General features: G+C 43.8%; 2 protein-coding genes across 3 annotated transcripts; one reads left to right on the top strand and one right to left on the bottom strand.

Moving 5' to 3' along the window:
- Positions 1 to 1,098: 1,098 nt before the first annotated feature.
- rasip1 (Ras interacting protein 1) lies at positions 1,099 to 21,439 on the bottom strand. The gene is made up of 16 exons (XM_014984935.2): positions 21,173 to 21,439; positions 20,391 to 20,512; positions 19,650 to 20,101; positions 18,912 to 19,172; positions 18,579 to 18,820; positions 18,036 to 18,200; positions 16,403 to 16,607; positions 16,009 to 16,307; positions 7,799 to 7,960; positions 5,722 to 5,762; positions 5,314 to 5,468; positions 5,073 to 5,185; positions 3,462 to 3,756; positions 3,165 to 3,328; positions 2,265 to 2,406; positions 1,099 to 1,561 (listed from the first exon to the last, which is right to left on the bottom strand). Exons 2-16 carry the CDS (start codon positions 20,510 to 20,512, stop codon positions 1,383 to 1,385), a joined length of 2,997 nt encoding a protein of 998 aa, XP_014840421.2. The 5' UTR covers positions 21,173 to 21,439; the 3' UTR covers positions 1,099 to 1,382.
- Positions 21,440 to 23,473: 2,034 nt separating this feature from the next.
- cox6b2 (cytochrome c oxidase subunit 6B2) lies at positions 23,474 to 26,087 on the top strand. Of its 2 annotated transcripts, none has more exons than XM_014984937.2 (4): positions 23,474 to 23,583; positions 24,058 to 24,196; positions 25,069 to 25,169; positions 25,512 to 26,087. In XM_014984937.2, exons 2-4 carry the CDS (start codon positions 24,091 to 24,093, stop codon positions 25,563 to 25,565), a joined length of 261 nt encoding a protein of 86 aa, XP_014840423.2. In that variant the 5' UTR covers positions 23,474 to 23,583; positions 24,058 to 24,090; the 3' UTR covers positions 25,566 to 26,087. The 2 variants fall into 2 exon arrangements, with proteins under 2 accessions (XP_014840423.2, XP_014840424.2); XM_014984938.2 differs by having other exon boundaries at positions 23,496 to 23,649.
- Positions 26,088 to 27,076: the final 989 nt, after the last annotated feature.

Here is a 27,076-nt window from a genome sequence, read left to right as displayed (position 1 = left end):
GCATGGATCTATACCAAGCTGAACCCCATCTGTGTTTAATTATAGCCACAGGCTGCGTCTGCATGACATTACTGGAAAGCTGAAATTAGCGCACAAACACACTCTCACTCATACACCACACACCGAATCTCAAATGAGAGTGATTACAATCACTTAATTGATAAATCCTAACCACAGAGATGGCTCTTTACATGATTCACAATCTTTTACCGTGGGTTGTTTTTCATGTCATCTCGAGAGAGAGAGACAAAGAGAGAGAGAGAGAGAGAGAGAGAGAACCGGATACATCAGGGAGATGATGTAAGCCGAGGGTCTCTCTCTCTCTCACGGGATTTGTGTTTTGTTTTTGAGCTTTTTTACCGTAAGGGAACTCTTAGAAGCTGACCGGAAGAAAGGAAGGAAGCCGTCTGGCTGCGCACCAAGAGAGCAGCACGACAACTGGAGTTTTCTTAGACGTCAGAGAGCTTCTGTCTCAGGAGAAAAAAAGAAAAGTGAGGAATTGTTTTTATTGGACATCTGGCTGACTAGACGGTGAAACTGACTGGATGTTGCCAAATTGTGACAAACAAGCTCAACTTACTCACTGAAATGGTGATTTCACCTGGCTGGTGCGCGTGAGAGCTGGCTGCTCTTTGTGATAAATTGGATGACCTTTTTCTGGAGTTTTTTACCACCGTATCAGATACCAGAGACTGGAACCCCTTCTTATCAGTGTGCCTCATCTACTGTAGGGGAAATTAAACCTTTCCCGGCTTTTAAGTCACAAGGATTTAACCTTTACCACAGCTAACTTTGGGAAAGGTAACTTTTGTGTGTGGTCATCTTAGCCTCATTTACTCGCCTGAGTCACGACCCAGCGCAAATTGCTACCTTTATTACAGAAAATGAGACGGTTACTCTGGAGCGGATGATAATGTACTTGTGTCAGCTCCTTAGTCAGGCAGTTCCACACACTCATCATTTAACGTCAAAGGGGAGTGAGTCCTGCATCGCCACCTTGTGGAATGTTTAGGCTTCTTTTTATGGTGTGGGAGCCGAGGAGCATGCCAAGCCCCAGGGGCCCGGCTGTGGGGAACAAAGACCAAACGGAAACTGTAAGCCTCTTAGACCAGAATTCAGCATTTTATTAAAAACAAGTCATTTGAAAATACGCAGAGAAGCCAAGAAAAAGAGCGAAGTGAAGCCCAACAATTTTTGGATGTTCTCTCCCTGCTTTAAAACTAATTCCACAAAGACTAAACAAAGACACGATAACTGATTTGTTCAAAAATATTAGAAAGGGAATAACTGAAATGAAATTAGGATCGGACGAAGAGCGACTGCTAGGCAATTAAATGCAGAAATCATTTCCGGTTTCTTTCATTCTGCTGATATGCGCTCTTTCAAAGCCGCGTCCTCTGATTTGCGGGGAGCTCGTCCTGATCGAGTCCCCACAGGAAGGTGCGGAGACGCGTGACTTCCTTCTGGAGCTCGGGGCTTGGGATTGGCTGGGAGAGGTCGAGGCGAGGCGTCTCGTTCGGCAGGATGAGAGGAGGGTGGTCTAGAAAGCTCTCAAATATGTCTAAAAAAAAAAGAAATAAGAGATATTAGGAATAATTGAGTTGCGGCAGTGTGTTCACAAGCACCCAGCAAACATTTGTATCCTATTTTGTCACGCCACAACCACACAACTTGGTGTTTCTATAGCTTTTGTTAAAATAAAGTAACAGATAATTGTGACGTAAAAGAAATATGATGCTTTTCAAAAATTAAGAGGGATTGTAAAATAAATGAAGTCCTGTTTGGAGTTGGACGAAAGCAATGAAGGGAATCCAACAAACGTGAAGGCAGCTGCTAATGACGTAACGATAAAACTTTATGTCATTTCGAAAACTGACAACGCACATCACCCTGAACCACGAAACATGGTGGTGGCAGCTTCATGCTGTGGAGACTCATTTTTGGAAACTCTCTATATAAAATGGTGGAAGTAGGTAAATACATGATGGAAGAAAACCACTTAAGAGGGGGGAAAAATAGAAACCGGTGTAATGCTCCACCTTGGAAGGTGGACAATGACCCGTAAGATAAAAATCCAGAACCACGTTGGAAGGCATGTTCATATCTTAAAATGACCTGGTTGCAGTCCAGACCTTAGTCTAATTGGGAATCTGAAAACTTGAAAACTGATCAATGTGTTATGTGACAAAAAATTTAAGGATGTGAATATTTTTGCAAGTCCCTGTCAGAATAAACCTTTAATGGTTTTATCTATTAAGCTGTACCTCCGTTCAGGTCTGCGCCGGGCGGGGGAGCCCAGGATGCTGGCGGAGCTCGGGTGGGTCCCAGCTTGTAATGGGTGAGCAGGTGGTGCAGCTGGGCATGACTTAGCAGTTCATGCTCCTCTTTCAGACTGGTCCAAGACGACTGGAGGATGAGACGTTAAAGAGCCAGTGTTACACTTAATTAAAGGGTCGTATTTTTATTTTGAGCTCTACGGGGAGACGCGTGCATGCTGCAGTGCTACGAGCGGTGCAGCACTTGTGCCAAACCAGACACTCGCTGGGGCCGATACAAACATGTCTCATTTTGAGTAACAGGAGAAACTACCTGGACTACAAACAGAGGCAGAGAGAGTGAATATAAATCTGTGTTGTGAGCTTTTGGCTTGTCAATGTGTAAACTAAACCCTTGCATGCAAAACAGACTAAACAAAATGAAAAAAATTACGTTTTTTTATTGTTTTTTTTTCCCCCCCAAGCGTTTCAAGCAAAAAAGCAGGAGATGGTTAATTTGATTTAAAAAAGGGACAAGAAACCAATTTTAAGCAGAAAGACCTTCGGTTTTGTTCGTTATATAGGCGGGATGCTTTCAGCTGGCTACCTTCACACTTACTGTAAAGGTAGGGAAAGTAATGAGTGAGGTAATGAGTGAATGAGCTTCACTGGGCTGTTCGCTGTGATCTACCAGGAACAACAGTCTGAGACGTAGTTTTGTGCAGCTGTTCTTCTGAATGCCGTAATGCCATGAAGTCACTGACCTGAAGGCCTTATCCTGTTCAGTATTAGTATGAAGGTGAACTTGTTTAGTCGTTTAAAACCGAGCTCAGGATGAACAAGGGAGCTGATGAAGAAGCAGGAATTTTATGAACTTCGGCTTAAGTGGCGATAAGAAGATGAATTTACCTGGATCAGTCGTGTTTTGGGAATACATAGAAAGTTGACCGTAACTGAGAGTTTCTTCATAAACTCCGAGGCTATGTCTCCTAACCCCGCGCCCTGCAGCCAATCTAGAACCAAGTCCAGATTTGTCCGGATCTGCACCGCTCTGGACCATGAAAACAACCCATCTAGAAAAAAAAAGAAAAAAGAGAGGATGCAGAAGAGGGGGGAACCCCCCCCCCCCACAAAAAATATTGTATTTGTAACTTTCATCTCCCACAACAAATCCCCAAAAATAGCCGACCCAGTGCTGTCTCTTACCTCTCTCCAGCAAAGTATTCAGCAAGGAAGTGTTGGTGAAGAAGAAGAGGTAACCAAACGTTTGGGAGGTGAGCGGCGGAGACAGACACGCTTCTCGGGACAGCATCAAGGAGCAGCGATACACTTCCACCAGTCCGGCGACCTTCGGAGGCAAGACGGACACGTCGTCCTCAGCTCCGCCCTCTCCTTTATTCTCGTCTCCCTCTGCGCCCCGAGCGCCGTCCTTCTCCTTCTCCTTCTCATCACTGGAAAATGGGTTGGTGTCCAGGAGGGCTGGCAGGAGCGAGTACAGGGTCTTCGTGGACAGGCAAGACAAAAACTTAAGTTATTTTATGGAGAGGTGAAATTAAAAAAAAAAAAAAATTGTATTGACGTATTTTGGCTTTCCATCAGTTCTATATATGCATTGCTTTGCACAGTTGTCAGATTGTTTCCTCTCTGCCAATCGATGATCTAAAGTAATATTCTGCAATCTGATCGCAGTCTGCTGTAAGGAAATCTGTGTCTGTGACTCCAATGAACGACGCCTACCAGTTGGAGACCACTAACATTTAATTTAGTTGGCCGTCTGACCCAAAAAGGGATCAGAACCACAGTGAATAAAAAAAAAAAAAGTCCTTCAAAAATAATAAACAAGCAAATTAAATTATAGATAAGTACTTAACTACAAAGGATGCAGAGCGGACCCCGCCTGTTTGCGGTTCAGCATTCACTGAATACTTATTCGTGAATTTTTCTGTGGAACATGAAGCAGGGACGACTCAGCATCGCACTGCTCCAAAAAGCGACATAAGTTGGGGTGATGATTTTACCTTGAGCCCAAAGAACTTGTTTAATTTAGATAAATGAGCCTTTGTAACACCAGTCTCATGTAAGTTGGATGTAAAAAGCCTCAAATATATCAATTGTTTTCATTGCACGCCTGTTTTAACTGTTTGTTTATTCTGTTGTAGACAGAGAGGGATTTCAGTGTTGCAGTCTTTTCAATGATTTCGGAGACATGTAAAAAAAAAATCCTCATTGTCCCCTATTTACTTGTTGGTCTGGTGACGCGCCTTCGTTGAGCGATAGTTTAAAAAGTGAGAAGGTTTTTTTTTTTTGTCACCTTCTCTGGACTGATAGATTCTGATTCATTTCAACCCCTCGGCTCACAATGGACATGAAAAACTGGGATGATGGCAGGAAATTCCTAATAGGGCGTTGGACAACAATTTTGGGATACTTTACAGCTGACTCATTCTGCCCAGTAAAATCTTGCAGAAGAGATTGTAAAATATAATTTTGCCTTCCACCAAAAGAAAACACGCATTTGAAAAGTAGAAAATTCAACAGATGAAGACGTCTGCTGATGTCTAATGTCGTCAGACGCTCTTAGCGTTGATCGAAAAAGGCTAGCAGGCTTGACTTTCAACATATGTGGCTAACTTTGGAGAGAACATTTGAACATTTTTTTTTTTTTATCTTCTGGACCAAATAAGGACAAGAACTGGCTGACCTGAAGCTGCCATAAACGAGACATCCGCTGCGTCCTTGTCAAGCCACTTCGCTGTTTACTTGCAGAGTTTAGATGTAAAAGAATGAGACCAGCTTTATTGTTGTATTTTGATTTACCTTGGTGAGATGATACACACACTGCTGGAAGGTGTGCATTATGACATCGTCCAGCTGCGCAAGAGCCTCTGAACAGGTGTCCATGTCGGCTGTCAAAACCGGATCCCCGGGGGCTTTCCAAGAAACAATCAGCAAGAACAATTAGAGGCCGAGCAGCAGCTTTCATTTCTGTGCTGGCTCTTTTGCTAATTTGAACTGTAAACCCCCCGCCCCTCAGTATAAGTAATTTCCACGTTTTTACCTTCAAATTCCCACTCTTTCTCCATTGTTTCGACTTTGACCTGGAAGAAGTTCAGGAGCTCTGTGGCATTCGACATCCAGAACATGAGGGGTCGCAGATCAGAAGACAGCTGCTGGACATTTGGAGTGTTTATCTCCCCGTCCTGGTCTGGCGAACTGCACAAGACATTTAGGTAACTCCAAAGTTATGTTATTGTGTACATTCTCCGAGCTCACTAAAAATAGACAGAGTTATTTTTACCCGGCTATATTTGAGAAACTGTCCGACTGATGTGTTTTAAAAGGCCTTCATCATGTTAGAAAAATGTCCCAAAGACATAACAGCACCAACACAATCATGTATTATGAAAACAAAAGCAGGAGATCTCTAAACAGAGGAAACATTACGTAGGACAAAAAATGTTCTTACTTTTGCGTGGGATGCTTGTCCCCGAATTCCTTAATGTTATCCTGCAGAGAGAGTTGAAGAGGCGTCTTAGTGTGTGGTAGAAGGGGGTTAGGGGGGGTTGCAGAGTCTAGCCCTGCAGCCAGGACAATTACGGCACATTTTCCAGCAGCAGGGCAAGTGACATCAGCTCATCCTCGCTACCCAGCAGGCCACAACGGAGGGCATTTGTCTGTCTGCTGGTTTCTCTGTCTGACTGAATGTGGTTGTCTCACTCGTCTTACCTGATGTTTTTCCTGCCAACTTTGTTTGAGTGCTGTCTGGGTCATGGTGTCATGAAACGCTATCCTCAAAAAGTTAATTTGTTCCAAACGGAGACACTCCTAAACACTGGGGGTATTATGAACTTACTTGATCTTTTGTTTTGTTTTTTGTTTTTTTTTGTTTCAAATTACAAAGCAGGTATATTCCTCTATGGTTGGCAGTCAACTCATTTCCTTTCAAAAATTAAACTACATTATGCAGTTAAACGTGAAAACAGTGTCTTACAGCCCAGTATTCACAGCTGACTGAACTTTTTCCGGTTTTCCCAGATTGTAAACTTCAATTTCTTTCGAAATTTGTTGCAACTAAATGTAGGACATTTGCAGAAGCAGGAAGGTTTGGAGCTCAACACCCCCAGTGTCTCATTCAGAATCACAACGTAGCACGTTATTGAACAACGAGACAAAAAACTCAGGCTGCTGTTTAAACATTTAAAATAAAAATCTTACACATCTAAAGACTAAGATTTTTTCCCTTTATTTTTCAAATTCATTTTTATGAGTTTATGTCCAGGGTCATTATCATGCTGGAATGTGAAGGACTACCCCCGCCTCAACTCTTTTGCAATCTCTAAGTGGTTTTCTGCAGAACACCCCCACAGCAGGATGCTGCCACCACCATGAGTCACCATATGAATGATGTGAACAGGGGCATGATGATTGTTAGTTTTTCTACAAACAGCTCCCGAAAAAATTAAGAGACCACTTGAGATGATCAGTTTCTCTGATTGTATGTTTTATAGGTATGTTTTTGAGTAAAATGAACATTGTTCTTTTATTCTATGAACTACTGACAACATGACTCTGACATTCCAAGCAAAAATGTAGTATTTATTTGCAGAAAATGAGAAATGGTCAAACTAAGGAAAAAGATGCAGTGCTTTCAGACCTCAAATAATGCAAAGTAAACAAGTTAATATTTAGGAACAACACTAATGTTTTAACTCAGGAAGAGTTCAGAAATCAATAATCAGGAGGTTCTTAATGAGGTTCAGTGAAGTGGTCTCTTCATTTCTTCCAGAGCTATATATAGTCATTTAAATACTTAGTTATATTGATCTTCTGTGTGTTTGCTGCATCCCCTACATCTCTACAAGGATTATTATTATTTTTTGGTTTTCTTTAACAGAATTACTTTGTTTTGACCAGATTTTTTTGTGTAAATTACTACTAGGTCTCCTGTCAATGAATTCCTCCACATGAGCTGTGGATCTCTGCAGCTCCTCCAGAGCCTCCATGGGCCTCTTGGCTGCTTCTCTAATTAATTCCTCCTTCTGGTCGGTTTGTTAGATGGATATTTATTTCTTGGAAAATTTGTAATATTGCCATGCAATGTGTTTCAAACCTTGTCATACTGTTTTATTAAATAAGCCTAATTTTAATATTTTTAGAAACACAAATAAGATAAAAATACACATTGGTGTAATAAATTTATTTGCTATGTGATTTTTAAAGCTTTTTTTTCATAGGTATCAGAATAAAGGCGGCAGAATACAAATAGACGCAGCATTTTTCAGATTTAGGTTTAAAAAAGTATTTGGAAATGTCTTTCTTCCACTTCACAGTTATGGAAGTTTTTTGTGTTGGCCACTGAAGCACGCTTAGGTTTGTAGATTTGATGTGATATAATGAGAAAAGGCTTCAAGGGAGCCAATACTTTTCCATTCCACTATAGTTCTTAGAATTAAATAGTAGCTTGATGAAATTACACAGCTGGGTTTTCAACTCCAATGCTTGGTTTACACAAAAGTCTGTTGTTTTTGTTCCTTCTTACTTACCCACACAATTTCTTTAATTAGGTTGGCTGATTTGAGCAATATCTGCGGTGTCAGAGCGGGGTCCAGATGCTTGGAGGCGTGATCTATCATGATGGACAGCAGATAGGCAGGAGCTAAAGGTCCACCACCAGAGTCTGGAGAGGAGTTTTTGGAAATTATCTCCTGAAAAAAAAAAAAAAGAAGAGAAGGAAAAAAAAAAGAAAAAAACATAAATTTTATGCTTCCAGAGTTTACAACTCGCTCCAAAATGATTAGAAAGCCTTGTAAAGATCTAGACATCAGCCAAAGATATAAGGCTGTTATAAAGACTTGGAGGCCCCAACATACCCAACCAATGACCTACAGGGTTGTTTTACCCTCCTTAGCATCCACTTCATATTGTGTGGTGGTAAGATAAACTTGTTTATTACAGCTCTGTTTGTTTGAAACTTTAACCACCGCCTGTAAAAATGGGCATGTTGGGACAAGTAGCCAATTTCCAACGTCGTCTTTACTTGAAGCCTGTGTCGACACTATAGCTACTGACTGCTTTAGATATTTTTAATTGATTTTTCTTCCACCCCTTCTCTTGCCCAATGCCTGCAGGAGATAGCCTGAGTATGCACAATAGATGAAGAATGTTTTGTTTTTTTTCCCCTCTATCTTTGAAAAAGTAAAAAACTGTTTTCTTTGAAATTCAAATGGAAAATGCTACAATTAGTAATTAGTGCCAGACAGTAGGTGGGAACAATATGGACATTAGTTGCATCAAAATGTAAAGGGAGAAGACTGTGAGAATAGCTAAAGCAGAGCTGGGTTACAGATTTCAAAGATTTCTCCAAAGCAAAATTGTAGTTGTTTCTCCAGATTACAATTTTTGAGTGAGGATAAACTGAGACATATATGAAATATACCAGAAAATGGCTCCATTGTGTTTTTGGTTTAAAGTAGGAGGCATATGTGCAAAGTTGGCCTCTACATCATTGTTTTAATAACTTATGGATATTCACTACATGCATGCATCTCACTTTAAAAATAACTGGGTTTTTTCCATCAAAAATTCAATTTACATATATGATGAGATTCACAAAATTTCATTTTTGCAAACTATATATGTTGGAGTGGACAGGACCTCAAACATTATGTTCCTTTGGTTTTCTATTTTGATGAGTGGCTGAAGGAAATGTGCCTCTCTTTCATGTCACGTGTACATTTTCAAAAATTCTGAAAGAAAAAAGAAACGTAAGTTCCAATTATTTAAAAAAATAACTGGAAATGAATAATAATAACCACTGGTTTTGTAGAAAACAAACTATATCTCAAATCAGAATTTCCCTTCCACTTTATAAAAATACTCAATGTAAAGATAAGATTTCTCAAAAATTGTTCAATGTAAAATCTTCTGCAATACACAGGTGGACAAAACAGTTTTTAACCCGTGTTTTAGTAACTTATAACCCTACAACGTTTATTGAAATAACTTGAAACTGATTATTTCAGTAACCAGTTTCAGAATTATACTCAGAATTATCTGTTTAAAATCAGAACAACCTCCAAAGAAATCAAAGATGAGCTCCAAGGTCATGGTTCATCAGTGTTAGATCGCTTCTTCAGTTACTGATTTAGTCGAGGTGGGAGACAACCAAGAAAGCAAACCATAAATAAGCGAGACTGAATCTGCCACACTGCATATTGACAAGCCACACAGCTTCTGTGATACTGTCCTGTGGACAGATGAGACAAAACTGAAGTTTTCTGACAAGGCACTTAAGCTCTATGTCCATAGACACAAGAACAAAGCAAACCAAAAAGAGGACCCTGTCCCTACTGAGAAACATGGAGTAGGCTCAGTACGGGCGAATTCAAACCAGCTCTGGTTAGTCTTTAATAAAACTTTTGATATCCTAGACTTTTATTGCCTAGACAGTTTGGTTGGGATGAGGTGTGAATGTGCAATCAAACTGATTGATGCAGAACAAAAAAAGAAGCCTAGCCCATCTGAAAACCTACAGGTCTCAGTTCAGTTGAGGTGAACTCTAGAACGGCTTGAATGCACATGGCGGACGGGAGAGCACTCTAAAGGCAGGACGCGAACTATAGCGCAGGGCAATCTGGGTAAATACAACCAAAACAAACGTAAGAGTCTAGCGCTAGTAGGAGAAATGGCTCACAGTCTTTTGACCAAAAGACAAAAGAGAAATCCTACAACCGCAATAATCTGACCACGCTCTGTTTTTGTTTACATTTCGTGAAGAAGAAAGTTGTGCTGTTGTCTTCTCCAGAGGGTTTCGTGTAATTTCTCTCAGTGGTTTCTGGGTCAGCGTCGCCACAGGCAAAGGGGCAAAACAGGCTTGACGAAGGGTTTAGATTGTTTGACACAATGCGGTGTGAAAGCAAACAGCACCAGCTGAAAATGCAGCAAACGCTGCAACTTTGGTCCCCAATTGAACCGAGCCTACCAGACTATCAGGTGTGAGAAAACCTTAAGTTTGTCATGTCCACGAAGCGGTGCTGTGAGTGTGTGTCTCCTACTTTCTCTCCTGCAGGGCGTGTCGGACAGGAGCGGCCAGCTGGAGCTCATCTATCCATCAGGAGGAGCGGTTAAATAGAAGCCGGATCCTGATAGCGCTGCCAGATGGTTCTACGCTTCCAGTGAGTCATCGTTCCTGGTCAAAGAGTCCTCGTTCCTTGGTCTGAAGTAATCCTCGTTCCTGGTCTGTAAGAGGGTCTGGTTTGGCTTCTCGTCCAGCTCCACGCGGCTCCTGCTCACAGCCGTTCCCCGTCTCCTGCCTGGCTCCGTTTCCTGTCCGTCCGCCTTCGTTGCTGGATCACCCCCGCTCAACGCGCTCGCCTGCCTGTCCACCCATCGGCCCCCAGTGGATGCTCCGGCTCTCCCTCCCGGGACCCCCCCCGCCCCCCTCGCCTCCTACAAGCAAACCCCCGACGGGTCCTTACCCGCTGCCTGCTGCTGCTCCGTCCACCTGTCTGCCCCCCGCTGCTGGTCACAAATAAATTCGAACTTACCTTTTGCTGGTGTGGCGTTTGTAGTTGTTTCTGCTCTAGAGTCTAGTAAACAATCATGTCAGAACCATCTGGCCAGGTTGACTCTGCAGCGCAACTACGAAATGCATTAACGGAGCAAGGAGTTCTGTTAGGTCGCCATAACAACGCGCTTCAGGCTATGCAGCAGCAACAGTCTGAGCTAACGCAGAGCCTCTCCGAACTGTCGCAGCAGCTGAAGGAGATAAGTGCTAAAATCGAGCCGTCTGCTGCAAGAACCGGTACTCCTGCCGCCTCGCCAGCTCCCGTCACTACCTCCCCTTCACCCAGCTTCCGCGAGGTTGTTTCCCCTCCACCGGAGCCGTTTTCCGGGGAGCAGGGTAAGTGCAGGGGTTTCCTGCTCCAGTGCGCTCTGGTTTTTGGCCGATCGCCTCAATCCTTCCGCGATGACGCCAGCAAGATTTCATATGTCATTGGTCTTTTAAGAGGTAAAGCCCTGAAATGGGCTGAGGCTGTAATTAACGAGTCAAGCATGCATCTTTACTCGTATGATGACTTTATTGAGTCCTTCAAGCAGGTTTTTGATATGGCAGCCAGTAGGGAGGACGCTAGTAAGAGACTTTGGGAGTTACGACAGGGTAACCGGCCTGTCTCTGAACTCGTAGTGGAGTTCCGCATTCTGGCTGCTGAGACGGGGTGGAATAGTGCGGCTCTTAAAGGAGCTTTCCGCAACGCTCTCTCCGAGAGGATGAAAGATGAACTCTCTTACCGTGACGAATCTAAGACTCTCGAGGAGCTAATTAATCTAGCAGTCCGCATTGATAACCGAATACGGGAGAGGTCCAGACAACGATCCGGGACCTCCGCAGTCCCGTCGAGGGCCGAGGTTCCCAGAGTCACATCTCCGACCCCAAATCCTCCTTCATCCCCATTACCACCGCCTGAACCTATGGAGATCGGTCGGGCCCGGCTCACTCCCGAGGAGCGTCAACGGAGGAGAGACGCCGGATGCTGCTTGTACTGCGGGGTTCCCGCCCATTTCATCGCCAACTGCCCTGTTCGCCCAAAAGCCGGGGCCCGTCAGTAAGCGTGGGGGTACTGGCGGGCAAACTCACCACCAAACCTCATGTGAGTATCCCTTCCCTTCTTTGTATCCGTCGAGAGACGCACCCCATACTAGCATTTATTGATTCAGGGGCCGAGCAAAACCTAATCAGTCCAGAGGTTGTTAAGGAGTATGACATCCCGATCCACACTCTCTCTGCCCCCATTCCAGTGTCGGCGTTGGACGGAGGCCCATTAACTACCATAACCTGCCGCACTGACCCACTCTCGTTAGTGGTTTCAGGAAATCACCATGAACAGATTTCATTTTTTGTGTTTCCGACCAAGTCTGCCCCCCTGGTTCTTGGTTACCCTTGGTTACAGACTCACAACCCGCACATTAACTGGTCCACTGGTCTCATTGAGTCGTGGAGCGAACACTGTCATAGTTGCTGTTTACAATCTGCCGTCCCCAGGGGGCCCCCCAGTCCTACTGCAGAACCTGAACCCCCAGACTTATCATCAGTTCCCACAGAGTATCATGATCTTAAGAGAGTTTTCAATAAGACATTAGCTCTATCTCTCCCTGCACACCGCCCTTATGATTGTGCCATTGAATTGCTCCCTGGAGCCCCCCTGCCTTCAGGCAGACTTTACAATCTGTCAAGACCCGAACATGAAGCCATGGAGAGATACATTTCTGAGTCTGTTTCCGCGGGCATAATCCGTCCATCCTCTTCCCCCATGGGGGCGGGGTTTTTCTTTGTCCAAAAGAAAGACAAGTCACTCCGTCCCTGCATTGATTATCGGGGGCTTAATCAAATTACCGTCAAGAACAAATACTCTCTCCCTCTCATCTCTTCATCCTTTGAGTCAGTCCAAAGGGCCACCATTTTCTCCAAATTAGATCTGCGCAATGCTTACCACTTAGTGCGAATAAGAGAGGGAGACGAATGGAAGACTGCTTTCAAGACCCACATCGGACATTTTGAATACCTGGTTATGCCTTTTGGACTTTGCAACGCTCCAGCAGTTTTCCAGGCCCTAGTAAATGATGTCCTTCGGGATTACTTGAATGTTTTTGTGTTTGTCTATTTGGATGACATTCTAATCTTCTCCAACAGTCTCACCGAACACCGGACCCACGTAAGGAAGGTTCTTCAACGTTTACTGGAGAACAACCTGTTTGTGAAAGCAGAGAAATGTGAGTTTCATAAACCATCCTTGACCTTTCTGGGTTTTGTGTTTGAGGGAGGACAGGTGAGGCCCAGCCCTGAGAAGACTCAGGCTGTCCAGGAGTGGCCAGTTCCAACTTCCAGGAAGCAGTTGCAGCGCTTCCTAGGTTTCTCGAACTTCTACAGGCGGTTCATCAGAGGCTTCAGTTTGGTGGCCGCCCCCCTCACGGCTCTTACCTCTATCAAGAGACCTTTTTCCTGGACCCAAGAAGCTGACCGGGCCTTCTCAGAGCTCAAGAAGAGGTTTGTTAATGCACCCATTCTGATTCACCCAGACCCATCTACTCAGTTTGTATTAGAGGTGGATGCATCCGACACCGGGGTAGGGGCTGTTCTGTCCCAACGGTCTCACCTCGATAATAAGCTTCACCCATGCGCCTTTTTCTCTAAGCGTTTCACTCCTCCCGAACGCAATTATAACATTGGTGACAAGGAGCTCCTAGCCATCAAATTGGCTTTGGAGGAATGGCGACACTGGCTTGAAGGCACAGAGCAGCCCATCCTGGTCTGGACAGACCATTAAAACTTAGCCTACCTGCAGTCTGCTAAGCGCCTGAACCCTAGACAGGCCCGCTGGACGCTGTTCTTTTCCCGTTTCAACCTGACAATCACATACCGCCCTGGGTCCAAAAATTCTAAGCCAGACGCCCTCTCCAGACAGCATTCCCCTGACAGCTTGGACAACTCCTCCAAGAGTATCCTCCCGCCCACCTGTACGGTCGGTTCCATCACATGGGAGCTGGAGAGTTCCCTCAAAGCTGCTCAAGCAGGTGAACCGGACCCTGGAGGAGGTCCCCCCAATCGAACCTTTGTCCCCACCTCTGTGCGATGTCAAGTAATCCATTGGGGTCACGCATCAAGGTTTTCCTGTCACTCTGGGGTTAGCCGCACTATTGGACTCCTCCGACGCTATTTCTGGTGGCCATCCCTTAACCAGGATGTGCAAGAATATGTCAGGGCCTGCAGCACCTGTGCTAGGGGTAAATCGTCCTACCGTCCTCCTGCCGGCCTGCTTCAGCCTCTCGAAGTCCCTTCACGTCCCTGGTCTCACATTGCCCTGGACTTCATCACTGGTCTTCCCCCCTCCCATAATAAATCAGTCATTCTCACCATCATTGACAGGTTCTCCAAGGCATGCCACCTAGTGGCATTGGCCAAGCTCCCGTCGGCCCCCGAGACAGCCAGACTCCTTTTGCAGCATGTCTTCCGCCTGCACGGCATCCCATCTGAGATTGTCTCTGATAGAGGGCCTCAGTTTGTCTCACATGTGTGGAAGGATTTTTGCTCCGCGCTAGGGGCCAAGCCCTGTCTATCTTCTGGCTTCCACCCCCAGACCAACGGGCAATGTGAGAGACTTAATCAGGAGTTGGAGAATACCCTGCGTTGTGTTTGTGCATCTAATCCTGGTTCTTGGAGCACCCACCTACCTTGGGTGGAGTATGCACACAACACACATGTCTCGGCCGCTACAGGCTTTTCCCCGTTTGAAGCCTCTATTGGCTACCAGCCACCTCTCCTACCGTCCTCTTTTCCAGAATCAGCCACCCTTTCTGTTAAAACCCACCTCAGAAGGTGTCAGAGAGTGTGGGAGCAAACTAAAGCTGCCCTGCAACGCACCTCCTTTCAGAATAAAAGGTTAGCAGACAGACGACGTATGCCAGCTCCCCAGTACACCCCTGGTCAAGAGGTTTGGCTCTCTTCAAAGGATTTTCCCCTGAAATCCACCTCCAAGAAACTCTCTCCTAGGTTCCTTGGCCCTTTTACCATCATTTCGGTCATTAGCCCCTCTACAGTGCGCCTCAAACTCCCTTCTCACCTCCGGGTTCACCCGGTTTTTCATGTTTCTCAGATCAAGCCTGTTCGTTCCAGTCCCTTGTGCCCTCCACCGGACCCCCCTCCGCCCTCCCGGCTAGTGGATGGCCATCCTGCCTTCTCTGTCCAGCGCATTCTGGCGGTCCGCCCTCGTGGGCGTGGCCGTCAATATCTGGTGGACTGGGAGGGGTATGGACCTGAACATCGGTCCTGGATTCCCCGTTCCTTTATTTTGGACCCTGATCTCATCTCTTCGTTTGAGAGGTCATATGCTTCTACCTCTAGTTGTCCGCCAAGAGGCGTCCATTAAGGGGGAGGGTACTGTCATGTCCACGAAGCGGTGCTGTGAGTGTGTGTCTCCTACTTTCTCTCCTGCAGGGCGTGTCGGACAGGAGCGGCCAGCTGGAGCTCATCTATCCATCAGGAGGAGCGGTTAAATAGAAGCCGGATCCTGATAGCGCTGCCAGATGGTTCTACGCTTCCAGTGAGTCATCGTTCCTGGTCAAAGAGTCCTCGTTCCTTGGTCTGAAGTAATCCTCGTTCCTGGTCTGTAAGAGGGTCTGGTTTGGCTTCTCGTCCGGCTCCACGCGGCTCCTGCTCACAGCCGTTCCCCGTCTCCTGCCTGGCTCCGTTTCCTGTCCGTCCGCCTTCGTTGCTGGATCACCCCCGCTCAACGCGCTCGCCTGCCTGTCCACCCATCGGCCCCCAGTGGATGCTCCGGCTCTCCCTCCCGGGACCCCCCCCGCCCCCCTCGCCTCCTACAAGCAAACCCCCGACGGGTCCTTACCCGCTGCCTGCTGCTGCTCCGTCCACCTGTCTGCCCCCCGCTGCTGGTCACAAATAAATTCGAACTTACCTTTTGCTGGTGTGGCGTTTGTAGTTGTTTCTGCTCTAGAGTCTAGTAAACAATCATGTCAAAGTTATGTTCTGGGATTGCTTTGCTCCAAATGGCACGCAGCGCCTTGAATCTGCTCATCATCCGATACAATCTTAAGGATATCCAAGGATTTTGGAGATAAATGTGCTGCGTAGTGTCAGAAAGTTTGACCTCAGTCATGTGAATTACACATTTAAAATCTTTTTTACACGTATTTACCAGTGGCGCCAATAAGAGTGAAGTACGTTGTCTGCGTATCTCACCTGTAGCAAGACATCAGCGTGACGAGAGTGAAATTTCAGAAGTGCCTCAGTGGAGCCCAGATACTGCCTCAGGGCCTCCTGTCTGTCCACCAGCCCTGAAGGACAGCAGGGGGTGGAGGTGTCCGCCTGCCACGGCAGCGTCAATGCGAGCGGTGGGGAAGGAGTCACACGAGGGTCTCTGTAGAGGAAAAGGAAGTGGTCCCCCAGACCGACCACGTCTCCGGGCTTTAGGACCGTCTCCCTGTACACGGTCACTCCATTGTGGGTGACTGCGCCTCCTCTGAAGGGTCGCATTAGAGCTGCGGTGGAAGAAAATAATATTGTGGATTGGATTTGAGTGAACCCTGTGATCATAATGGTTTTCATTCTGAATTACTGATGTGTTTTTAGGTACCGTGTCCCTTGGGCGTCTCTGGAACAGCAGCGTCTCTCCTGACCAGCAAGTGCCTGGCCAAAATATCAGGAGCAGAAAGGAACGTGTCCACCTTCAGGGGTCTCTTCCCTTTCCTCTCTCTCTCTGTGTCCTTCTCCCTCTCCTTCACTGTAGGCTTTCTCCCGAACACGTGTGTAAATCCCGCCATGATGTACAAAACAAAATCCTACACAAAACACACACAGCGGAGGCTCAGGGAGGTCTGTTATCTGCCGAGAGCTGTAGTTTATATCAGATGTTAAGTTGCACAGAAGGCAGCTGATAAAGAGTGAAGTGTGTCACAGGTTGTTATAATAAACACCTGTGTGAGATCATTGTTTGAGGTGGAGTGCACACAGGGGGTTATTGTGCAGGCCTTTTGCTGTTTTGTGCCGGATTCTAAACAGGAGAAGGCTGTGAAGGGATGGAAACCCCGATGGTATGTGGCGATTACAGACATGCAGGTATGATGTCATGCGCCGGGTGTGTGCATGCACGTCCTTCTGCACAGCTCTGCTACCCCTCATTTACATATGTGCACATCAGACCACTTCGCTGTTTGGTGTGTTGCAAAAATATGCCCACGCCCTGACTTGTTTTCACATTTTGCCATGTCATAACCGTAACTTCAGTGTATTTTATCTGACTTCTAATGGCACAGGCCAACAAAAATGTGAAGGGGAACAGAAATATTAGAAAGCTTTCAAAAGCTTGAACCAATAGAAATCTGAAAAATGTGGCTTTTTCTATGCATTTACTCTGCTTTTACCTAAAGTCCCTTAAAAAAAAGTTGTGCAACTAACTGCCTTAAACCTAACTAGTAAACAGATACGACCAGTCCGCACTCAGAATTTACACACCTGAAGACCTCTGAAGTGTTTTTAGACAACATTAGTTTACAAACAGCATCGTGAACGCGCAGGAGTAACACAGGTCAGACAGAAATTTGCTTAAGTTAGGGTTCGGTTTGCTAAAAGCCTCATGTGGGACATAGCATGTTAAAAAAAAAAAAAAAAAAGATCCTCTGGTCAGATGAGACCAAAATTTAAAAAATGTTTTGGCATAGAAGTGGAATCCCTCCTATGTGTGGAGGAAAAAAACAGCCATGACAATGGTGAAACATGGTGGTGGCAGCATTGTGCTGTGTGAATGCCTTTCTTCAGCAATAATCTTATCATGTTTGAACTGTAAATACAGCATAACACCAGATTTAAGTCCAATCTAGAACATGAAGCAATGAAAATTGCTGCCCACAGATGTTTCCCCTGTCCAAACTGAGCTGAGAAAGACGGACAAAAATGTCTTTCGATGTGGAGATCTGGTGGAGACAGACCCCCAAAGGTCTGTACCTGTAATTGCTGCGAAAGGTTCCTCTACAAAGAGTCGAACCAGTGAGGCTAAATACAAATGTATGCCACATTTCTGACCTGTGGAAATAATGCATCCCTCTCCTCCCACGTCTCAGCTGTGCATTGTTTGTTTTGGTCAATCACGTAAAACAATGTGACGAAATGTGAGAAAGTCTGAATACTTTTGCAAGGCGCTGCAGGTATATGCAACTGTAAATTCTTTCAGAGTTGTTCAGCGTATGATATCATCTGTCGGCATGTCTTGCCTTGCTCTGATCATAACCCTGCAGCAAAAGGAAGTATGGTCGGTCTGTGGGTGGAAGGATAAGGCTCTGTGACATCACTTCCAGGTCGCAGTTGGAGTAATGCTTCTCTTCATCTGCTGGCTGATTTGTCCATCCGACCTTCGCCTCGGCTCTCGATGCTCTGACCTGAGGACATAGACATGATGGTTAGATACATTGAAAATGAGATGAAAATAACATTTTGTAAAAACAGAAAATTTCAAATGATCACAACACAACAGAATCATAAAGAGGAAAGCCACCTGACCGGCTGAAAATAATGCAATATATCAGAAATAACACATTTCTGGAGAATTAAACTAGTTTTCTGAAGGTTTCTTTCATCTTTTTTTTTTTAAGTTCTGTGGGGGAAAGCGGGGTTTGTTGTTGTTGTTGTTGTTGTTATCCAAACTCTCATCCTGTTTTTCCCATGGTCTGGATGTTGTTGTTTCGTAAATCTCAGAATCACTGCACTTAAGAGTTCCAAATGAGCACATTCAGTCCCGACTGCATTGTCCTCATTACCTCTCCAGGCTGCGGGTTGATCATGCTCACAATGTTCTTCCTGTCCTGCGCTCCTCCACCGTTGTTGGGCCGGTTCCCTGTACCACGGGACTCGTTGCTGACGTGGTTGCCCTGTCGCCGGCGCAAGCTCAGGTTCATGTCGCTGATGCTCCTGCGGAGCTCGGTGTTCCTCCCACGGTGACCTCGCTCAGCCTCCTCCAGCCCACCGCCAGACGACATCCGGCTCCGCCGCCAGCGCACACCTGCTACCCCAAATATAATCGCATCATTTATCAGGTTTACCACAGTGTCCTACATTAAGAGGTACGGCTCACTGTACATGCAGAGACGAACCTTGGTGGCTCTCCCCCTCCCTCTCCCGGTCCTTCTCCCTTTCTCTTTCCTCTCTTTCATAGTCTTCCTTCCTATAAATTTCAAAGCGTCGCTCGAATCCATCCTTGGGCCGCCACATGTCCACCAACATCAAGGGACATTCCCATGGGGCAACACCTCTCCGGCACTCTGTCTCCCATTTGATGGCGCCATCTGGCTGCTGGACAGGCTTTCCGATGACATCACACAACAGGAAGTCTTCAGGGCTGTGCTTCTGGATAACTAGAGGACCGTACAAGGAGGAAAGAAGACAAAACAAAGAGCAGTCATGTTTCTGTGGAGCTGCTGGTTTTGTTTAAAATGACTTGGAAAATCCAGATCTCATTTTTCAAGAGGAACCCGGGCAAAAAATCTGCAACACAGGGTCAGGGATATTTGTTGCATTGTTTTATTTAGGGGTATCAGACTAAAAGGGGGACTGAATGCAAATACTCACCAAACTTTGCAGATCTTTATTTGTGAAAAGCTTTGAAAAAAATGCATTGTTTTTCCTGATACTTTTTAATTACGGGTTAGTTAGCGACTTTCGGATAAAGCTCCAACTCAATATGTTGAATTTTGTGCTAATAAAATGAACAAAAAAATTCAAAGGGTCCAAGTGCTATTGCAAGACATTGTGCATCAAGTAACTGACGACTGGTTGCAATTTGATAAGATATGAAGGGATCTCAGCAGAGGTACACATGAGGGATCCCATACCTGCATCTTCTGTCTCCTCCCTTTCTCTTTCAGTGTATCGAGTGATGACCTGAGCGATGAGCTGCCTGGATGTGGAGTGAATGTTGGCCAGCAAGGAGCGATAGTTGGCTCCACTGGCAAAAGCATCCCCATAGATCTTGATCAAGCCAGGGGCCGAGGAGGAGGCGACGGGCAAGTAGTGGTGGGCCGACGGGGCGACAGAGGTAGCCCAAAGCTCTCTCTCCCTCTCCCCCACGGCCCGGTCCCGGTCGCTATTTGAGCGCCCCCGCAGGAAGAGCTGAGAAATACGCTTTGTCCGAGACTGGGGGCCGGCGGGCCGGGGCCTGAGGAAGGCCGGGGAAGGAGACGGGGACGGAGAAGGGGAAGCCAGCGAGGGGGTGGAGTTGGAAAGGGAAGAGGACGGAGCAGAGGGGGCCTCGTGGAGCGAGGCCGCGTCAGAGCTGGTAGTCGACCTGGAGACAAAAGAGCGAGGGGGAGGAGAGGGAGGAAGAGACGAGTCAGCTGTGAATTATAACTGAAAAACAACCAGGACTAAAATAAAACAGGGGAAGCAAACAGGGCTGACAGGATATAATGACAGTGGAAGTAAGATAAGATGGCATCAACACAGAGGCTGGGCCTTCAACAATTCTTATCAGGCTCTGGATCCTACCCCGATGATAACTGGCTGTGATGTCCTGTAAAAAGCACACAATGAGGAAATTGAAGGTAGCAAAAAAAAAAAAAAAGGTTTAAACTGACTTGACGGAGATGGCGCTGGGCCAACGACGTCCCAGCTTGGCAAAATGTTTCCTGGGCGAGTTGATCCACAATCCGACTGGGAAGTGAAGCTTTCTGAAGCGAGGACTGCCAGACCCCTCCATCTGATCCCCCACACACCCCCCAAAAAAAAAAAAAACAGGACGCATATGTCATTCAGACAGATAAACATTTCTATTATTCCTTTTTCTCCATTCAAACTATCTATGCGTGTCAATGATGCCAGGACAGAAAACAATATAACAATGGAATGATGTCATCGTCAAAACAATACAAGCAGGATACCTGCAGCAGGTTGTCAACGTGGTGCAAACAAACTAAAAAAGAAATCATCCCCGCTTCCCCTTCTCCCATAAAAAAGCCCCTGAAAATCACAGAGTGTGTGTTTCCCATTCTCAAACAGGAAGTGTGTTTTGTAGGACTCAGGTCCAGCTGTCGCGGAGGCCGGGAAAATCCCACTCCAAAGGTCACTGCCCCTGCGTTTCTTGGGAAACCTCAGCGATTAAATCCTAATTGTAGGTGAAAAAGCAAAACGGAAGACACCTGCTTTCTTGTTCTCTACAATCAAATTTCGGGGTCGAAGACAATCATTAAGCCTTTGTTGAAAAACCATAATAATCTCTGACTCCTCACATCCTGACACAGAAATCCACACCTCGAATCTTTTCTTTTCAGTCTGCAGGCGGAGACCATGGCTCACTGTGCGCCAGAGTGGGCTGAGAAAATTAAAGAGCGTTCATTTGTCTCGTAATGAATAAACTTACCCACTTTCACTTTGGTGAAATAAGATATGATTGTCGTTATCCACCCAAAGATAAATAAGCAGCTCAAAGAAGTCCAGTAACGGTGCGCGTTTCCTTCTCCTCTCCACAAAGATCCATTTTTGAAAGGCCTCGGCCTGACGCACTCACTACAGTACGAATGTGTTTCGATTTAAAATAACCCAAAAAGTACTTTACGCAAGTTTTTCTTTCTAAGTGGAAAATTTCTGCTGCCTCCCTCGCTGTGGTTCTCAGCCGCTCTGGGTCTATAGATAGAGTAACGGGCCTATTGTTCCAAGTGACAGAATTTCCTTCCTTTGCTTTGGACAACACCTATATCCTGGCCGAGAGAGAAAGAAAGGGACAGATTGGTAGAAAGAGTGGGAAGGGCGGATTTACATGTGCATGTTGGAGTTTAAAACGTTTCACATTTGGACGTGTAGGCACATAAAAATGTCAGTTTCTCATAGAAGCAGCCACTTTTTCAAATGTTTAATAAAAATCGAAATATTTCAATCGATCCCTAATATGTGTCCAACGTAAATCCAGCAGAGCAAAGTGAATTATAATGAGGAAGGCGATCCAATTCCAAGCCAAATCACACAGACATGGAGTTTGTGTGATGTTTTGTTGGAAAGAGGATGAAGGAAACACATGCAGTGACAGGAAGCGTGATGTAGACACCTGTGATCTTTGGCCTAGTCTTCAACAGGAAGATGCTGATGGAAAGGGAAAGGCCACTGTCCTTGTGTTTCAACTCATGTGCTTTCAAGTTCACAATGCTAAACCATATTTGGTAAAACAGAAAATTGTGGAATGTCTCATTCCAAGTACCTTGTGTAAGTATTCACACCCCTTTAACTTTTTTTTTTTTTTTTAACCACAAACATCGGCATATTTTGTTATGATTTTACATTAAAAAAAAACTACATACTTGTGAAGTAGAAGAAAAATGATACGTACTCTTTATCAGCAGACTGGTAAGAAAGAAAGCTGAAGAAGTTAAAGGATTTAAGTACTGAACATCTCGCAGAGCCCTGTTCACCCATCATTAAGTACTGGAAAGATATGGAACAGCTGCAACAACAATTCACCTGAAAGAAGAAAGACACCTGTGGTGCTTCTTTCTGATTTTTACTTAGCACAACCATGTACCAGTTTCTTACCGTTTCACATTTATGGGCTACTTTGTCTTAGTCTTTCACATGAAGTCCCAACAAAACCCTATTTATTTGACATTTGAATGTAGCCAAATTATGTCCATTTAGTCAGAATTGTCTGCAGTAAAACTAATATAAATGTAATGTAGGAATAAGAATGACACTTACTTACCTAGAAAAGAGAGAAAGTTCTGCTTGGAGGTTGCGTGTTTCCCCATGCCTGCGACGGTTTCTCTGGTTTCTCCAATGTAGATCAGAAGGTGATTCTGAATTGAATATAAGCATGAATAGTTGCTTGATCAAGATTGATTTTAGATACATACAAACTCTTCTTGTAGTAAGACGACGAAAACTGAGGTGGATGTAAAATTTAACAAAATTTTGGTGACGTACCAGTACTCTCACATCAGTTATAGGAGGATGAGCACATAGAAGATTGGTGGCAAATGAAGATTGGCACAGAAAGAAATATTCACTATCAAATTTAAGATGTGACAATTTGATGATATGCAGCAACATTCTGATGCACAGCAATACTAAGCTTTAGTTAGACTGCAAGTAATTTCCCATTACTATTAATAAAAAAAAAAGATTAATATACCTAGTGCTAAGCAGAAGGGATGTGAAGCCAGGTCAGTATTACATTCAATTTTTACTGTAATGATGCTGAGTGGCAGTCAAACGTCATTTTATGAAATAAGACTGTTTGTTTACAACATTTTTGCTACCATTGTGCCATTTGGAGGTTAGGTTAAGGTACAGTAATCACCATACATTGTCATTGGGAGTACTTTACCCTGCTCTAACTGATCTGATTGATTAGTTTCAAAGGCTTTAAATAATAATAAAAACAGATTGTGAAAAGTGTTATTTCTGCTTAAAATGTGCTATTTTGTAATGATCTTATATGTATTCATTTTAAACTATTTATTAGTCTTTAAATTGCCGGAATTTGCACGTACGTTTACATTTCAGAGAAAATCTAATAAGGCATCATATCCCTTATTTTAACCAAATACCTCTTTTCTCTTACTTGAGTGATTTCTTAGATGGCATGTTTTTACTTTTACTTGACGGAAAAAAAATGCCTTGAGGTAATACTTACATTTTTCTACCCACCTCTGTTAACAACTGCGATTAACTTCAGTTGAGCACAGCGTGATGATAAACTCCAATCGTGCCTCCCTGTACTCCCACAATCCTTTGCGGAACCGGACCTCTTTCCCGTGAGGACAAAACGAGCAACATCTCAAGGTTAGCTGTAATTAACTACGAGAATTAAGGGTTTCCTTAGACCATCTTCTCGACTAGCACTTATTGGTTCGTAGTCGAAAACGTAGATGATAATCTGCCGTTCTTTGAATATGTGTTAACAATGGAAGCTCTATAGCTCAAGTCCTTCAATCCGTTAGCTTTTAGCTAGCAAAGGGTGACCGTAACGACTTTGTCAAGAAAAGCTATCGGACTACCCCAACCCTATTTAACATAAGCAGCCAACTATCAGCTAGCCTTCTAGTTTGCAGAGTCTTTTTTAATAAAGCATCAACAGCTCTCAATACGTAAGCTAACAAAGCGTGAGTGATTAAGACAAAATTAGCTAAGCTAAAAATTAGCTTAGCCGACTTGAAATATTATGTTTTATAATTTAACCATAGGATAAATTTGACCGTCATGATATTCTTCCACGCACTGTAAGTGTTATTTATCGAAACTTTCCGTTGTTTTCAGCATCCCTTTGACCGCTTACCAAAGCCGACAAACATGGCCGAGGCTATGGATGAGAAGATTAAAAACTACAGAACGGCTCCCTTTGACGCCAGGTTCCCCAACACAAACCAGACCCGCAACTGCTTCCAGAACTACCTGGGTGAGGACATTCCCATATCCCGATGAGACGCATGAAACTGTCACATATTCCTCATAACTCCTGTCAAACATGAGCTGAAGTTTAAAAAAAAAAGGTACTATAAAGGTCATTAACAAATTAACTCCATGATATTGACACTGCTACTTATGGGGTTTCAGTTTAAACTAGAAATGATATAGAATTTGTTGCAATGGTCATTTTAAACATGTATTAAAAAAACAGACATTCAACATCATCCCAGTTTTATAGGATTGATTTGTCAAAAAATAAATAAATAAAAAAAGCTTTGCCACACAGGGATTTCGCTTTAAATTTATTCTCAATGTGTTAATTTTAGGCCTAAGAAAATCAGAAACATGTTGTACTTTAACTCCTGTTGTTGTTTGTTATAAACAAACAAGCTAGTAATACTGTGCTGGGCAGTTTGTTGCTAAAGTACAACTGAGTATTATAGGAAAATGTTGTGTTAATACATTTACTGCGTCTTTTAATTTCTGAAATATTCACAAATATTTGTAGCAACAATATAACACTGACAGCTGAGATCACAATTTTGATTATTTCAGCATTTGTACTTCAGATTTTCATTATTTTTGGTCATTTTGAAATAATCAAAGGTGTGACGTCAGTGCTTTCTAACATTAAATATTACAGCAAGTATAAAAACATAAGATCTGATCATTTTTGTACCAGCTCCTCTTAGTAAAGTGTAAATTATGAAATGTCCTTCACTTGTCACAAACGTCAGCATGTTGCGAGTTCTAACCGCAGTCGAACTGTGAGTTGTATAACCGCAAATACTTTCATTCGTTGATGTGCGAGTTTCTTGTGAAATAACAAAGGTTCAACCTCTGCATTATTTTGTGCTGCAGATTTTCACCGATGCAACAAGGCCCTGTCGACCAAAGGCCAGGATGTGGCCCCCTGTCAGTGGTACCAGAGGGTTTATAAGAGCCTCTGTCCAATGGGCTGGGTGAGTATTTTTAATGATAGTAATAAATTAATATATTTTACTCAAAGCCTCTTTCGAAACACTCGAGGACACTGTAGCAACTGTGAACCAACAAACTATCAGCAGCTTCTGCTAATCAAACATTACGCAGAATATTCAGGTTTGAAAAGATGAGTTTTGAGGCAGTTTATAAGCTAAAGTAAGGAGTCAACGTGATGGGTATCAGGTGGCAGTTGACTTCCTTCTTTTTCTTTATGCCTATGAAGCTTTATTTGTATTTCATACTATTGATTTGATAGCAACTGCAGTGCAGAGTCTCTGGTTTTTGTTTCTCACCTACACCTCTTTAACATCTTGTTCCAGGTGGCTAAATGGGACGAACAGATAGAAAATGGAAGTTTTCCTGGAAAGATCTGAAGTCAGAAGTTTCTTTCCGGTCGTGATGTTGTTACTCGAACCCTTACCTCTGTAGTGTGCCTGAAGACATCTCCATCACGTCCGTCACTTTTGTCATCAGTGCGACTAATTTAAACTGTAAACACGCACAGCTGTTACCATGTGAAGCTTTAGTTCTTCCCCTCCCTTTATAATCTCTCATATTGCATTATTGATTCTGCAGATTCAGTGTAGAGTAATAATCACATTGTTACAAAGTTTTAAGAAATGTGTTTAGTTGTAGCTTTCTGCCAGGCACAGTAAACATTTCCAAGCATATGTTTTATTCTGGTGGACATGTTACAAATTTCTGTCCCTTTGTAGTTGTTACTTTAACCCAGATTGCAAAGCATTTCATCGCACAGCCACAGATAAAATCATCTGGGAACTCACAGTTCATCACTAATAGGACTTCCTCGGACATTGTGTTCACATGTGTAATTTGGTCAGATTCAGATTGAGTTTTAAAACATTTGTAAAATAAAAATAAATGTTTCAACTCCTGCTGATGCTGTTGACTGATTTTTCTCCGGCCATGGTAGCTTCCAGGTTACTCTAAAAAAAAAAAAAAAAGATTTTGTCTTCATAGTTGCAGTTCTGGTGACCTGGAAGTAATAAAAAAACATTCATATTGAACACTTTTACCATGTAAAATTCTAAACTATTAATAAAAAAAATTATAAAAATAAAAAGGTTATTTCTGTGTTGAAAATCTTTGGAGTCATGTCTGTTAAAGATGCTATTATAAAATCAAGACTATTACAGGTGTTGGAGATGTTTTTATTTTTTATTTTTCTATTTATCCATCAGTCATTGTGACCGGAAATAAAACCCTATTTCTTAATATGATAAGCATGGCGTCTCCGTGTAGATTAGACAACTTTATGTAAAAAATAAATGTATAAAAAAAAAATCCGAGTGTGGTTGTAGTTCCCCCTGTTGACCACACAGTGGCGCCATGAGATCAGTTGGAAAAGAAAACGTCAGACAAAAATGGAAATGAGGAAAAATACGTGGTCAGATTAGGCACAACAAACAACCGCATTCATTTAACATTTCCAACAATTACAATCAATGACTTGTTCATTTCCACCAGGAAGCTAAAGCAGTGGGAAGCTTTTCATTGCTATTCAAAAAGAAATAAATTTCCCTCTTGTTCAGCTTCTGAACATCGAGATAAAAACCTCTAGCTCTCAGTGTTAATATTTTGACCTGGAACGTAACTTGGATAGCTGATTTAAAATCTTTAAAATAAGAGAGAAGAAACATTCTTCTGTCTTATTTCACAACTTGGGGAAATACCTTTATGTTTTTGATACCTTGAATCACAGCTGCACACGGATTAACAAGCATGTTGCTGATTGCTTCATGCAGATTAATGTAACACCCAGATTTCTTCAAGTCTGGAATCTACAAACGGTATGTTGTATCAGAAAGGGCTGTGTGGAAATGCACACTATTAACCCATGTCAATTAAACAGGGAAAGCTTCAG

The sequence above is a fragment of the Poecilia mexicana genome, unplaced genomic scaffold, assembly GCF_051168715.1.
Source record: "Poecilia mexicana isolate PSO_F unplaced genomic scaffold, ASM5116871v1 scaffold_16, whole genome shotgun sequence".
Lineage (NCBI taxonomy): Eukaryota > Metazoa > Chordata > Actinopteri > Cyprinodontiformes > Poeciliidae > Poecilia > Poecilia mexicana.
The sequence above is the reverse complement of the archived record's forward strand: the minus strand, read 5'-3'. Positions and strand labels throughout refer to the sequence as shown.